This window comes from Sinohyriopsis cumingii, chromosome 3 (genome assembly GCF_028554795.1).
Source record: "Sinohyriopsis cumingii isolate HCF-2022 chromosome 3, ASM2855479v2, whole genome shotgun sequence".
NCBI classification, from domain to species: Eukaryota; Metazoa; Mollusca; class Bivalvia; order Unionida; family Unionidae; genus Sinohyriopsis; species Sinohyriopsis cumingii.
Window position 1 is genome coordinate 12,354,068 of NC_142963.1, and position 15,113 is coordinate 12,369,180.

Genomic DNA, 15,113 nt, shown 5'->3' on the forward strand with positions numbered 1-15,113 from the left:
TAGGCCATGTATCAGTAACATTGATAAATTTGTTCTGAAAGTAGGCCATGTATCAATAACATTGATTAGCTGCTTTTGTGCACATGAACAGTAGATGCCTGTAAGGAGGCCTACTTACAAATTAAAATCATCTTTATTCTTCAATGTACATTCTATTTAGCATGGAACAAATGATACAAATTTTTGTCAGGAAAAGCTGAGTCCGACAAACTGTGGGAACCATGTCCCTAACTGTGAATCAGTTATCATATATGTGGAGTCAATACTGGACAATCCACATGGTGACTAGTTTTGTTTTGTTATTTTACAGCACAGAAATGGAAACGTTATTTAGTGCCAAGCAACTGAAGTGAAATGTCTTCATCAAGTACACACCATAATAGCCAACGTGGATGGCTATGTGGTGGGATTCAAACCTGTACCCTTACAACCTGGATGGCTATGTGGTGGGATTCAAACCTGTACCCTTACAACTGAGAATACAGCATACTGAGCCACCACTGCTAACGATAAAAGACTCCAAGCTCATCTGCTACCAAGCCAAAACAGAATAAAAAAGAATACAATGAAAATTTTCCTTCCATTTATTTCAAACTTTTTTCAAATGCCATTACAACAAATTAAATACAAGTACATAATTTCTACATGCTTGCTATAATTTTAAAACCACCTTCTAACGACAAAAATTCCACTCATGTTAAAATCACAATACATGGTTAGATGATTAAAATTGTACAAGCTCATAACCTGCAAGAAAACAAATGTCTACCACTATCACCAAAGCTTACATGAACACTCAAACGATAATATTGAGCATTTCAGACTTTCAACAAAAGTACATATGGAAACAATAATACCATAGGTACATTGAAATAATAAATTCATTAATACTTTATTCAACATTATCACTTCATTACAAGTTGTGTTTCTCTATCATCAAAAGTATGGCTATGAAAAGTATTGACCAGTGAATCTCGATAACTTGATTTTTTGAATTTGTAAACTAAACTTACTAAAAGTCAATCTTGCCCTAAATTTATTGTGGATAAACTATAATTTTCTTATTAGATTACCATGACTGTGACTTTTAGACCCTAACTCTAAAGATTTCTTCTTTACCCAAATTTTAAGCAATCCACAAAGTTTTTCAAGGAACTTGCTCTAGAACAGATGTTATTATGCACAGCCATTTTTCTTTGAGTCCCAATGATCCTGACCTTTGAACCCAAATTCAACAAGCCTCTTCAATAAATTGTGTTCAAGCCCTCCACAAACCTTGCACAATGTATACAGTGTAGAACTAGTTATTGTGCAAAAATAATGTCTTTCAGTCACAGCGACCTTGACTTTTGATGTTCTTACCCTCAAATCAATATGCTTCTTTCTTACTTGAAGTGTAAGCCATTGACATACTTGGTGAAGATATATATGATCAACAATGGAACGTTTTTTGCAGAACCAATTTCATCCAAAGTGACCTTGACTTTTGAATCGAAACATAATAGGCTTCTACCTTACTCCAAGAGAAAGCCATTCACAAAACATAATAGGCTTCTACCTTACTGCAAGAGAAAGCCATTCACAAAGCTTGGTCCAGGTCTTTGATGCTGAACTAAAGCTACTGTACAGGAATCATTTTTCTTCTTTGATACAATGACCTTGACCTATGACCCCAAAATCAACTGCCTTCTTCCCAAAATGGAAGCCACCACAAGGTTAGATCCAAGTTTGTCATGTAAAACATGTCACTGTGATGAAACCATTGTTCTCCTTTCTGTCACAGCAATTCTGACCTTCAAATTTTGACTACAAAATCGACAGGCTTCCTACCCAAAAACAAACTAATTACAAACCCTAGAAATGGCAGATGGTGGAGAACTTGCATCATAGTGTGAAACTACATTGGAAACAGACTGATAAACAGATAGATGTTGTAAAATGGCATGCTCTGCTTTATGAAAGACATACATAAAACAAGGGAAACCTCCACAGGCTTGGTTAACAAGGAAAACTTCCACAGACCTCGTTAACAAGGTAAACCTCCACAGACCTCATTAACAAGGATATAGTAACCATCTTTATATTCAAAAAATCAGAGGACTGGTTTCCTTTATGTACAACCCAATTGGAAGACAATTTTCAATTTTAAAAAAAATAATGAATAATTCAAATTGTCAAGACTGGATTCTTAACTAAACAATTTTAAAATGGTCTAAGTTTCACAAATATTTGGGATGTTTCATAGTCATAGGTTCTTTTAAACTTATTTATAAACATGTGCATGCTGTCATAAAAGTGTGTATCTTGTCCTACCTGTGTATATCTTGTCATAAAAGTGTGTATCTTGTCCTACCTGTGTATATCTTGTCATAAACGTGTGTATCTTGTCCTACCTGTGTATATCTTGTCATAAAAGTGTGTATCTTGTCCTACCTGTGTATATCTTGTCATAAAAGTGTGCATCTTGTCCTACCTGTGTATATCTTGTCATAAAAGTGTGCATCTTGTCCTACCTGTGTATATCTTGTCATAAAAGTGTGCATCTTGTCCTACCTGTGTATATCTTGTCATAAACGTGTGTATCTTGTCCTACCTGTGTATATCTTGTCATAAAAGTGTGTATCTTGTCCTACCTGTGTATATCTTGTCATAAACGTGTGTATCTTGTCCTACCTGTGTATATCTTGTCATAAAAGTGTGTATCTTGTCCTACCTGTGTATATCTTGTCATAAAAGTGTGCATCTTGTCCTACCTGTGTATATCTTGTCATAAAAGTGTGCATCTTGTCCTACCTGTGTATATCTTGTCATAAAAGTGTGCATCTTGTCCTACCTGTGTATATCTTGTCATAAAAGTGTGTATCTTGTCCTACCTGTGTATATCTTGTCATAAAAGTGTGTATCTTGTCCTACCTGTGTATATCTTGTCATAAAAGTGTGCATCTTGTCCTACCTGTGTATATCTTGTCATAAAAGTGTGTTGTCATAAAAGTGTGCATGTTGGGATCTGGTAAGAAGTCTTTATAACTTAGTTAAATTAACTTAAATTGCCATATTTAAAAATCAGAATAAAAAGTGCTGACAAAGCTCATAAAGACAGAATAAAAAGTGCTGACAAAGCTCATAAAGACAAGCTTCTGCATTATTAAATTCCATGAAATTATTGCAAATTAAATCTAACTGTACTACATTTTGATTGAAGTTTCTTAAATGACAAGAACAAATCTAGATGACAACCATGCTTTTACTGTCCCTGCCCTGTCTTACTCCAATGTCCTTGTCATCTCTTATTCCACTGCCCTGTACTGTCTTATACCACTGTCCCTGTACTGTCTTATACCACTGTCCCTGTACTGTCTTATACCACTGTCCTGTACTGTCTTATACCACTGTCCCTGTACTGTCTTATACCACTGTCCCTGTACTGTCTTATACCACTGCCCTGTACTGTCTTATACCACTGTCCCTGTACTGTCTTATTCCACTGCCCTGTACTGTCTTATACCACTGCCCTGTACTGTCTTATACCACTGTCCCTGTACTGTCTTATACCACTGCCCTGTACTGTCTTATACCACTGTCCCTGTACTGTCTTATTCCACTGCCCTGTACTGTCTTATACCACTGCCCTGTACTGTCTTATACCACTGTCCCTGTACTGTCTTATACCACTGTCCCTGTACTGTCTTATACCACTGTCCCTGTACTGTCTTATACCACTGTCCCTGTACTGTCTTGTACCAGTCTGCTATGTCTTACTTCACTACCCTGTCATGTCTTACACCAATGTTCCTGTTGTGTCTTACTCCATTGCCGTCATGTCTTGCACTGCTGTCTTTGTCATGTCTTACACCACTGCCATGGAAGTTGCTCTTCATTTTCATTTTCTTTTTAAAGATGTTACTCTATAAAACATTTAACTCTAAGAAAATTAAGCCATCTTTACAGGTCAAACCACAAGTCACTAAAGCCTTGGAAAGCTTTATTTTTAAAAATCTGTCTACAACTGTGTTTGCTTTAGTATATGGTACTTTTGACACACTATTAACTATCTTTTTTGAGGAAATGGCAGCTAAGAGCCTTTCTCAAGCACACACTGACCTTGGTGGTATTGAACCCACAACCCTTGATTATGAATATAACACTCTACCAACATGGTTACTTTCAATCTGCCCAAAGAATGTTGAAAACTTCCTATTTACTAATGAGGTAGGTATAAAACAAGATTACCATGACAAGCACATTACACCCCCAAACCTGTGTTAAATAATCTGTGTAGGTACTGATTTGTGGGTTAGTGACCAACAAGTATCAATGTTGGTCACTTTTGGACAAGGTATGCAATCTTAAAACTAAATTTACTGTAGAGAAACCATTCATTTACTTGTTAGACTTGCAGTGATCTCTGACCTTTAGACCCAAGAATCAATAGGCTTCTTTATTAATTTAAATAAAAGGCATCCACAAAACCTGATCAAAAACTTACTTTGGAATATAGGTTATTCCTCAAAATCCACTTTTTTGAGCCATGAGGACTCTGTCCTAGTAATCTCAAAATCAAAAGAGATCTCCTGTATACATTAGGAACAAGCCCTCCACAAACTCTGGTCACAGTACATGGTCTGAAAATAGGTTATTATGCAACATAAACATGTCTTCAAACAGTAAAAGTGACTTTGACCTCTGAACTTTGATCCCAAAATCAATAGATTTCTTTCTCATGTAACATGCAAGTCATCCACAACTCTGGTGAAGGTACACTGTTGGGAACTCAGTTTACATGCAGAAAAACTTTCCTTTCTAAAACCAGAGTCCTTGACCTTTTGCTCCGAAAATCAACAGTTTTCCTTACACCGTGTACAATGCATCCACAAAGTTTGGTCAAGCAACCATTTTTCTTTTTTGTCACAGTGACCTTAACTTTAAACCTCAAAACTGAGAGGCTTTCTTCTTCATCAAAACTTTATCTGTAAAGTTTGGCAGAGGTGGGTGCTAACTATATATAATGTGTGGAAATGGACACACAAGTTCATAGTATAACATGCTCAATAAAAATGTGGCTGTATAAATTTCTTAACGAACGCAACATAAGTGATGTTATTAATTCATCAATCCATGATTTTTAATGATAAATTATACTATCATCTTTCTATCATAACTGTAGAATGCATACAGGAGTGATATGCAGTCTTCATACAAAATGCAAGAAAAGAAAATCAAAATATCTCAACAAAATCAACAAAGACGGTGAATGAACAATTTGATTTTAAAACTTACACAAACTGAACTTTTATAACTGCAAAATGTCTAGTTTTTTTTCAACTTGTTCTGTCAGCGCTCCGGTGGCCGAGTGGTTAGAGTGTCCACTTCCGATGCGGAAGGTCGTGGGTTCGATCCCCAGCCAATTCATATCAAAGACTTACAAAAATGGTACTAACAGCTGCCTCGCTTGGCACTCAGCATTAAGAGGTTAGTGTTAGGACTGGTCGGCCTGGTGTCAGGATAATGTGACTGGGTGGGGCATCATGCTACAGGTCTGCGGCATGATGCCTCAGTGCTAAACATCACTATAAACTGTCACACTGCAGACATCGTAGCGATATGACTGAAAAATTGTTAAAGCTACTCTAAAAATCCAAATCACACACACTCAACTTGTTCTGTAAATGAACAAGAAAAACAAAAGGAACAATCAATCTTCTTTTTTCATGTGCAACTAGTTTCACTTCATATAAGCTCTACAGTAAATATAATCCAAATAAAAATCAATGGTTAGATTTATAATAACTTTTCTCCAAAACCTGGTCCCAGTCTTGCTAAATATCTCAATTTGTTTTCCTCAAAATTAGATAGCTGATCTTTCTATGGTTGGAAACATTTTTAAGTAAAATATCAAGGATTAAAATAAAGTTTGAAACAAAACATTTGTGTTAAGTAAGCATCAAGAATTAAAGATGACTCATCCTGAATCCTGCCAAAGATGAATCATCCTGAATTCTGCCAAAGATGAATCATCCTGAATTCTGTCAAAGATGAATCATCCTGAATCCTGCCAAAGATGAATCATCCTGAATTCTGCCAAAGATGAATCATCCTGAATTCTGCCAAATATGAATCATCCTGAATCCTGCCAAAGAGTCTTGAGGATTTTTCTTTCAACTTTGAGGACTTAAACTTCCATTAATAAAAAAAGATTTCATCCCTTCCATTGTCTCTCTCTCTCTCTCTCTCTCAAGATTTCATCCCTTCCATTGTCTATGCCTCTCAAGATTTCATTCCTTCCATCTGTTTCTCAATAAAATCCCAGCATTGGCTAAAGCATCACATGCAAATTAATGTAAAATCTGAGGAAAAATGTTGAGAAATTTAGAGAAGCTTGGGCCTGTTCTATGAATGAATACCAACAATTGCCCTAGAAAAAACAGTATATGCACGGCAAAAAGGAAATATAGATGTGCATTCTATGACAATCAGTAACACATATATGAACAATGGCTAGATTCATATATTCATTGGAAAAATACAGAAGAAACTTTCTAAAGATAAGGAATTTTCATATCTTAAAGTCCTGGATATTAAACATAAAAACAAACAAGAAAGCACTTTGATTAGACTGCAATCCACACATTCTTACATGGTTATTTTTAAAACTCCATATTTAATGCTAAAAATAAACCAGCTCCAACAAAAAAAAAAATATAAAAAATTTCTTTGTCATATTAACTATTTTTTGGAAGGAAATTATCTCACTATAATAGCAAGAATGTAAGCAATGATTACAGAACTTGCTTTTACTAATGATCAGCAGCCACATTAAGTATCATGCAAAAAATAAATTCATACAAAGGTGATTTCAACAATGAAATAATGGCCCATGTGACAGGGCACAAAACAACAGAAAGGAACATTCTTTCCTATGATATCAAAGTAGAGGTAATATAATGAGTTGATAAAATGTTGACAAATGGTGTTTTGTTTAATTTTAAATCGTTGTTCTCACATCCTGTTTCCGAAGCTATTATCCTTGTCCACTGCTAGAACAAAGATTTTACAAGGTTAAAATTACGGCTTTGAGTAATGTTGGAGTTATAGCTAGAACAAAGATTTTACAAGGTAAAAATTACGGCTTTGAGTAATGTTGGAGTTATAGCTAGAACAAAGATTTTACAAGGTGAAAATTACGGCTTTGAGTAATGTTGTAGTTATAGCTAGATCAAAGATTTTACAAGGTGAAAATTAGGGCTTTGAGTAATGTGTGAGTTATAGCTAGAACAAAGATTTTACAAGGTGAAAATTAGGGCTTTGAGTACTGTTGGAGTTATAGCTAGATCAAAGATTTTACAAGGTGAAAATTAGGGCTTTGAGTAATGTTGGAGTTAAAGCTAGAATGACCATTATTTAGAAAGAGTTCATGCATCAATAATTACCTTGATTAGCCACTACAGGTCAGGTCTGACATGAAAAGTATGCATTCCACTTTCTGTAGTCATTGACATGGTCAGGTCTCACATGAAATGTATGCATTCCACTTTCTGTAGTCACTGACATGATCAGGTCTGACATGAAATGTATGCATTCCACTTTCTGTAGTCACTGACATGTACAATACATAGTTAACCCATTGAGGGTAACCTATCACAATACAAAATGTATATCATTAATTGGGAAAGTTTACCACTCAATAAACATATTTATTCTACTTCCTAAAGCACTGGTCAGACATAATGCATATAGCATGGACAAATGTGCATCATCAGCTAAATATGAGAACAAGTAACCTATGTTGGTAAAGCACAAACTGTAGATCGAAGACTCAAATTTGGTTGTATCACAAACTGTACTGTAGATCAAAGACTCAAATTTGGTTGTATCACAAACTGTACTGTAGATCAAAGACTCAAATTTGGTTGTATCACAAACTGTACGGATGATCAAAGACTAGCCATTGGTTGTTAAAGTGTATCACTAACAGAGACACATCCAATTATAAAGTTTCATAATTCACCTAACAAATTACATTTAACACAAAAAATTTTAACTGTTATTTGGGCATTAAATTTACACCACAGAGACCTCATTTTACAATAAGGGTGTAGCACTTATCATGATGCTAATTCTCATGATTCTAGATAGGGCAGTATTCATTTAGTATGCCTAAAACTTGCATAGCTATGAGCTAAGTGTAAAAATTTACGTCTAGGATTATATATACATAATAACGAGCTTGATGGAGTGTATGGGTGCAATGTATAACATTATGAATTTCACAGTTCTAGTATTAACAGTGTCTGAGAAATGAACACCAAATGCAAAATTTAAGTAAAGTCAGTTAAGCATAAAATAATGGGCCACAATGACCTACTTCTGTGATGATGCAACACTCATGAAGATGCATGCCTTCACAGCAAGTATCATGATTCTATCTAGAACAGTATATATTTAGCATGCCAAAACACCCTATGTAATCATGAGCTAAATAAAAAATACTATTCTAAGGTGGTGAAATTTCTAAGCCAGTGAAATGTGAAACGTAGGTCAGTCACCTTTTCTGAATGGGTGTGCTACTAATAGTGATGTATATAATTATCTAGTTTAATGATTCTATTATGAACAGTTAAAGTGAAGTTTAATTCAAGTCCTTGTAAGTGAAGTGTGAAATTTGGGTCACAGTGACCTACTTTTAATTAGGATGCACACCCTCACCAAGTTTGTTGATTTTAGATTCAATAGTATGTGTACTGGATACAAAAACACAAGCTGAATGCAAAAACTTAACCAAGAATGTACATGTATGTACAGAGTTAGCCTCCTTATCCCCCTCCCCATGGGGCAGGCACTGTGAAACCCATTTCAAACTGTTGCCTGGGACATAGGAAGAACAAAATATATGTATACACTTTTGTATGTACAAGAGTCAACTACCAGTGCTGGATTAGTACAACAGTTCTCTACACTGTAGAGCAAAAAAAAACATTATTCTAGAAAGTCAAATAAATTTTTAAAAATTGCCAAGATGCATAATTCAGATTGTTGATCTACTTGATTGAACCTGAATGTTCTCCTCTAACTTCTGATAATAAATCTCAAGTTATGCCCCTTTAAAAAAAACTCAAGTTATGCCCCTTTAACTAGCTCAAAATATTTTCTGATGTTAAGAGTATTACATATCAGTGTCTATTTAAAAACCAAATTAAATACAATGATTAAACACCAACTTCTAACACATCCAAAAATGATGCAGACATTCTGACTGGTTGCATACAAAAGATGAACACTTTCTGATTAGTTGCAGCAGTGAAATCTATTATGCTGTTGGAAATTGTGATGTCATTGTGATGTCACAACTTTAATCCTGATATTATATGCTATCTGCAAAACAAAGTTTTAAAAATATGCATGTGGTAGATTGAGATAACATTCTTAAGATAGATGATTTAATGCATCATAACAAAATGTTTCACTAGCTCAACTCACAAGTCAGCAGCAAAACTCAATTTGCAACAGTAAAACCACCAATAATGTCTTCAAGTAAAAATACAAGACTGTAATATTTAATCAAGAACATAATTCATGAAAAAAATTTAATGAGGAGGTGATGTTGTAGTTAAAATCCGCACTCAAAACCTGTATCATATAAATTCAGCAAAGGGACTTGTTACAAATGAAATAAGAGTATGGTCATTTGATAATGGGCTGGAGATACCAAAAATGAAAAAACATAACACCTGTTCAAGTTCTGGACTCTCCCCCATCTTCTATCCACCGACTGATACTCTTAATTTCATTTATAATGAGTCCCTGTAGAATTAAAGTACATTACAGTAATAAAGAGACAGCAGTTTAAATGAATTGAGTCTTGATTAACAGAGATGATGAAAATATTATCTACATTTGACACATAATATAATCAGGATACTTATAGTGTACCTTTGTACAGTGGACATCTACTCTTTAAATGTACCTTTATACAGTGGACATCTACTCTTTAAATGTACCTTTATACAGTGGACATCTACTCTTTAAATAATGTGAAGATAAAGAAAAGAACTCTTCAAGATTGACAATACCATGTCACTAAAAGTGACTTCGAGTAAAATTTATTTTTAATTCACTTTGTAGCTTTCACAGAGATAAACCTGCTCTCTGAAAATTTTGAAGACATGCTTCAATACTAGATACATTGTCAATTTACAGACATTTTAACCATGTACCTGCCACTAGCTATAGATAATCATGTAGAAAATATTCCAATGATGGACTTACATTTTATCTATGTTGTAGAGTGGCAAACAGTGTTTGGGGATACTGAGCAGAACTGTACAAAATGTATACAATTTTCTAGTGTATAATCCATGCCCAACTGTGAACACCATTTACCTGGATCTGTCAATGTATAATCCATGACAAACTGTGAACACCATTTACCTGGATATGACAATGTATAATCCATTACAAACTGTGAACACCATTTACCTGGATATGACAATGTATAATCCATGACAAACTGTTAACACCATTTACCTGGATCTGACAATGTATAATCCATGACAAACTGTGAACACCATTTACCTGGATCTGACAATGTATAATCCATGACAAACTGTGAACACCATTTACCTGGATCTGACAATGAATAGAGCACTGTCAGATCAGTCAATGTTGTTCTAAGAACACTAGTGAAGTGGGTTGGCCCTTATCTGCTTGGACATTATGTGACTATAGGTCAAGGTCAATCAGAGATGCTGGCAGAAATTTTCTTCAAAGGCAGATTTCGCCCACACCTAGCTCTAGAAATGGGAATCATGGAGGAAACTGTAGGAAATTGTAGGAAACAATGGAGAATGACATCTGATGGGTGACATGACACCTGATGGGTGACATGACACCTGATGGGTGATAGGACACCTGATGGGTGACAACATATTATGAGGCATATGCATACCTGATTTAAAACAAGCATTTAATGACTTACTATTGAGAATGCAAGTTATCTGCATACCTGTAATGCAAGTTATGTGCATACCTAATTCAGTCTGGTCAGCTGGTAAATATTCTTCTAGATTTCTTATCACTTTTTTTTAATGCAAACATAAAATCATTTATTGGACCCCCTTATAACTGTATAGTCATTAACTTATTTATTATTTCAGATGTTAAGCTCCTCTTCAGAGTAGTGTGATGTAGCAGTAGTATTATTGATATTTTCTTGCAGAACCACTGCAATTTAGCCAGTCTGATTAGATTCTGGAACTAGTCTTCAGGATATCTGAACATTATTACATATTTATTCCAAGGATATTTCTGTCCGAGGTTCACATTTTCAAAGCCAAAATGATAACGTGCCATCTATTTCTGCATGCACCACTCTTTGTGCTATGTTCGGTCTGCATCATAACATCAAACATAACCTCCTCTCTAGTTTTGTCCTTATCTCCCCAATTTCCTTCACGGTATAAGTTATCTTTTCTTTCAACATGATTCACTGCTGATGTGACTTACATATGTCTCTAATCAATGGATCAATTCGGTATAACCCACTAGGAAACAATTGTAAACTCTCAATAGTTTCTGCTGTAAGACAACAACAGATTTTGATCATAAAAGTGCATGTATAGAAACAAAACTCTCCAACAAAGATCATGAACGAACAAGAAAATGATGATCTGATAAACATGAATTCTAAATTTTAAAAAATTGCATGACTCTATTGTTTTAGTAAGAAACCCAGAATCCCATGACCAGATAGCCTCACTTCCTAATGCTGTTCTATCTATGATTACAAGGGAAAAGGGTAGACCCTAACCTCTCTGAACATTATGTGATGATAGATCAGCATCAGTGTTGTTAATTATATGATTACAAGGGAACAGGGTAGACCCTGATCTGCTTGAACATTATGTGATGATAGAGTCAATGCTGTTCAATTTATGATTACAAGCAAACAGGGTAGATGTTCTCTCATTGTGCATTATTTGATGATATAACTGGGTCTGCACATGGAATTCACTACAGTATTTTACCATGTTAGACCTGTGCCTGAGTAACCTATGTGGATAGGTAATGCATCCATGGTCATTAATTGTCTCCCCTGGGGCTTTTTTCCACCATCTAAAGGTGACTGGTGCCATCATGAATCCAGGGTACTTAAAACGAGTTGAAGGTACTGCATGGTAAGACTGAATTACTCTTATAGCCCTACTGATAAAAACATTCCTTTCTTGTCATGGTAGAATTTCTTCTAAAAGTTGGTTGTTCTTAATAGGGCTGGTGGCAGGGAAACCTGTGTCTGACTAGACAAAAAGTACAGTTTCATTCTTGACAACTGCACACTTACAATGCATGGTCTGTTCTTTTTTAATTCTATCCACAAATGTGCCTTAGTCATAACTAGGGCCATATATAATAATAAGTAACCAATACACAAAAAGCTGAGGAAAATATGAATATAAATAGTAGCTACTCTAATCTCTTTTAATTAACAGATGTGTATTCATCACCGCCTTAAAATGGTGCCAAAAATGCATTAATTAAATGGTAATTATCTGAAGTTAAACTTGTTTAACTGATTGCCTGGTCTTGAATGAGTGTCATTTTACATGAAGAGTCTAGATTGTATCAAAAGTAACTTGTATGAGGTTAACAAGTATTGTACACAGAAAACAAAAACAAATCCTGGTTAAGAACATCTTCCATCAAATAATATCCTGATGTATTTTAAAATATCAATATCCACTATGTGAGCTTTATCTCCGTCCAGAACAACCAGAGATCGTCTGTCTTATTGCTATACATCTACAAGTGTTATATACACACATACATTAAAATGTTTCTTGGCAGACTACTTAACAGCGGGCAGCTTTACACTGATAAAGACACATAACTGTTATATTGTGATATATTTCTCTTCAGAATGTCACCACACGGTCCAAGAACTCGTTCAAATCGGCTTCGGTCCAGTTTGACACATTTGAGAGGTGCTTTGGCTATAACTGTTGCTGCCCTGGGTCTATCCAGAAGAAGAGCAATTTCACCTGAAAAGTAAATTTAGAATGAAATGTTTTAGGGTAATCAGGGTAATAACAAAACTATTACCCTCCTTTTGTCATGGTGTTTAGTAGATGATCATATTGACACTGAAGTTTGTACTCAAAGACTTCTTGTGATGTCTTATTGATCCTAATGAAAATGGCACCCACCTGACAGTCAATATTGCCACTATGAGATGGCATCCATCTGACAGTCAATATTGCCACTGAGATGGCACCCATCTGACAGTCAGTATTGCCACTATGAGATCCCTTCTTATTATGTCTTATTAATCCCAATGAAAATGGCACCTATCTGACAGTACTGTCACTATGAGATCCCTTCTTATCATGTCTTATTGATCCCAATGAAAATGGCACCTATTTGGCAGTTAGTATTGCTGCTATTAGATGGCACCCATCTGGCAGTCAGTACCGTCACTATGAGATGGTACCCATCTGGCAGTCAGTACTGTCACTATGAGATCCCTCTTTAAAATCTTGTAATTGCTTCTTCTCCTGAACAGATATTGATATCAAAATTGGGTTTGTACTAAAAGAGTTATTGTAATGTCTAGATGCTTCTGCTCCAACATCTAACACAACAACCATCTTGAAAATCTTATTGCTGTTCCTCATGAATCTCCTGAAACCTTCTAGTCATTTCAGAAAGGGGTTTTAGCTTTAAGACCTTCTGGTCATTTCATAAAGGGGTTTTAGCTTTAAGACCTTCTGGTCATTTCAGAAAGGGGTTTTAGCTTCAAGACCTTCTGGTCATTTCAGAAAGGGGTTTTAGCTTTAAGACCTTCTGGTCATTTCACAAAGGGGTTTTAGCTTTAAGACCTTCTGGTCTTTTCAGAAAGGGGTTTTAGCTTCAAGACCTTCTGGTCATTTCACAAAGGGGTTTTAGCTTCAAGACCTTCTGGTCATTTCACAAAGGGGTTTTAGCTTCAAGACCTTCTGGTCATTTCACAAAGGGATTTTAGCTTCAAGACCTTCTGGTCATTTCACAAAGGGGTTTTAGCTTCAAGACTTTCTGGTCATTTCACAAAAGGGTTTTAGCTTCGAGACCTCTTGGTCATTTCACAAAATGGTTTTAGCTTCAAGACCTTCTGGTCATTTCACAAAAGGGTTTTAGCTTCAAGACCTTCTGGTCATTTCACAAAAGGGTTTACCTTCAAGATCTTGTGGTCATTTCATAATGGGGTCTTAGCTTCAAGACCTTCTGGTCATTTCACAAAAGGGTTTTAGCTTCAAGACCTTCTGGTCATTTCACAAAAGGGTTTAGCTTCAAGATCTTCTGGTCATTTCACAAAAGGGTTTTAGCTTCAAGACCTTCTGGTCATTTCACAAAAGGGTTTAGCTTCAAGACCTTCTGGTCATTTCACAAAAGGGTTTAGCTTCAAGATCTTCTGGTCATTTCACAATAGGGATTTAGCTTCAAGACCTTCTGGTCATTTCACAAAGGGGTTTTAGCTTCAAGACTTTCTGGTCATTTCACAAAAGGGTTTTAGCTTCGAGACCTCTTGGTCATTTCACAAAATGGTTTTAGCTTCAAGACCTTCTGGTCATTTCACAAAAGGGTTTTAGCTTCAAGACCTTCTGGTCATTTCACAAAAGGGTTTACCTTCAAGATCTTGTGGTCATTTCATAATGGGGTCTTAGCTTCAAGACCTTCTGGTCATTTCACAAAAGGGTTTTAGCTTCAAGACCTTCTGGTCATTTCACAAAAGGGTTTAGCTTCAAGATCTTCTGGTCATTTCACAAAAGGGTTTTAGCTTCAAGACCTTCTGGTCATTTCACAAAAGGGTTTAGCTTCAAGATCTTCTGGTCATTTCACAAAAGGGTTTTAGCTTCAAGACCTTCTGGTCATTTCACAAAAGGGTTTAGCTTCAAGACCTTCTGGTCATTTCACAAAAGGGTTTAGCTTCAAGACCTTCTGGTCATTTCACAAAAGGGTTTAGCTTCAAGATCTTCTGGTCATTTCACAAAAGGGTTTTAGCTTCAAGACCTTCTGGTCATTTCACAAAAGGGTTTAGCTTCAAGACCTTCTGGTCATTTCACAAAAGGGTTTTAGCTTCAAGACCT

General features: G+C 35.6%; 1 protein-coding gene across 2 annotated transcripts in view; it reads right to left on the minus strand.

Annotated features, from left to right (window-relative positions):
* Positions 1–566: 566 nt before the first annotated feature.
* Positions 567–15,113, minus strand: part of LOC149802465 (cAMP-dependent protein kinase regulatory subunit-like) — a 255,972-nt gene continuing 241,425 nt past the window's right edge. Inside the window, exons 11-12 of one of the 2 annotated variants that reach the window (XR_016420033.1) lie at positions 9,996–13,031; positions 567–9,961 (exon numbers count right to left, since the gene is read on the minus strand). Coding sequence is in view for 1 of the 2 variants with exons in the window: in XM_089951712.1 (XP_089807838.1) it covers positions 12,859–13,031 (173 nt within the window). In the remaining variant the exon portion in view is untranslated. Of the gene's footprint in view, positions 13,032–15,113 lie in introns of both variants that reach the window. The other variant, XM_089951712.1, reaches the window with a different exon arrangement.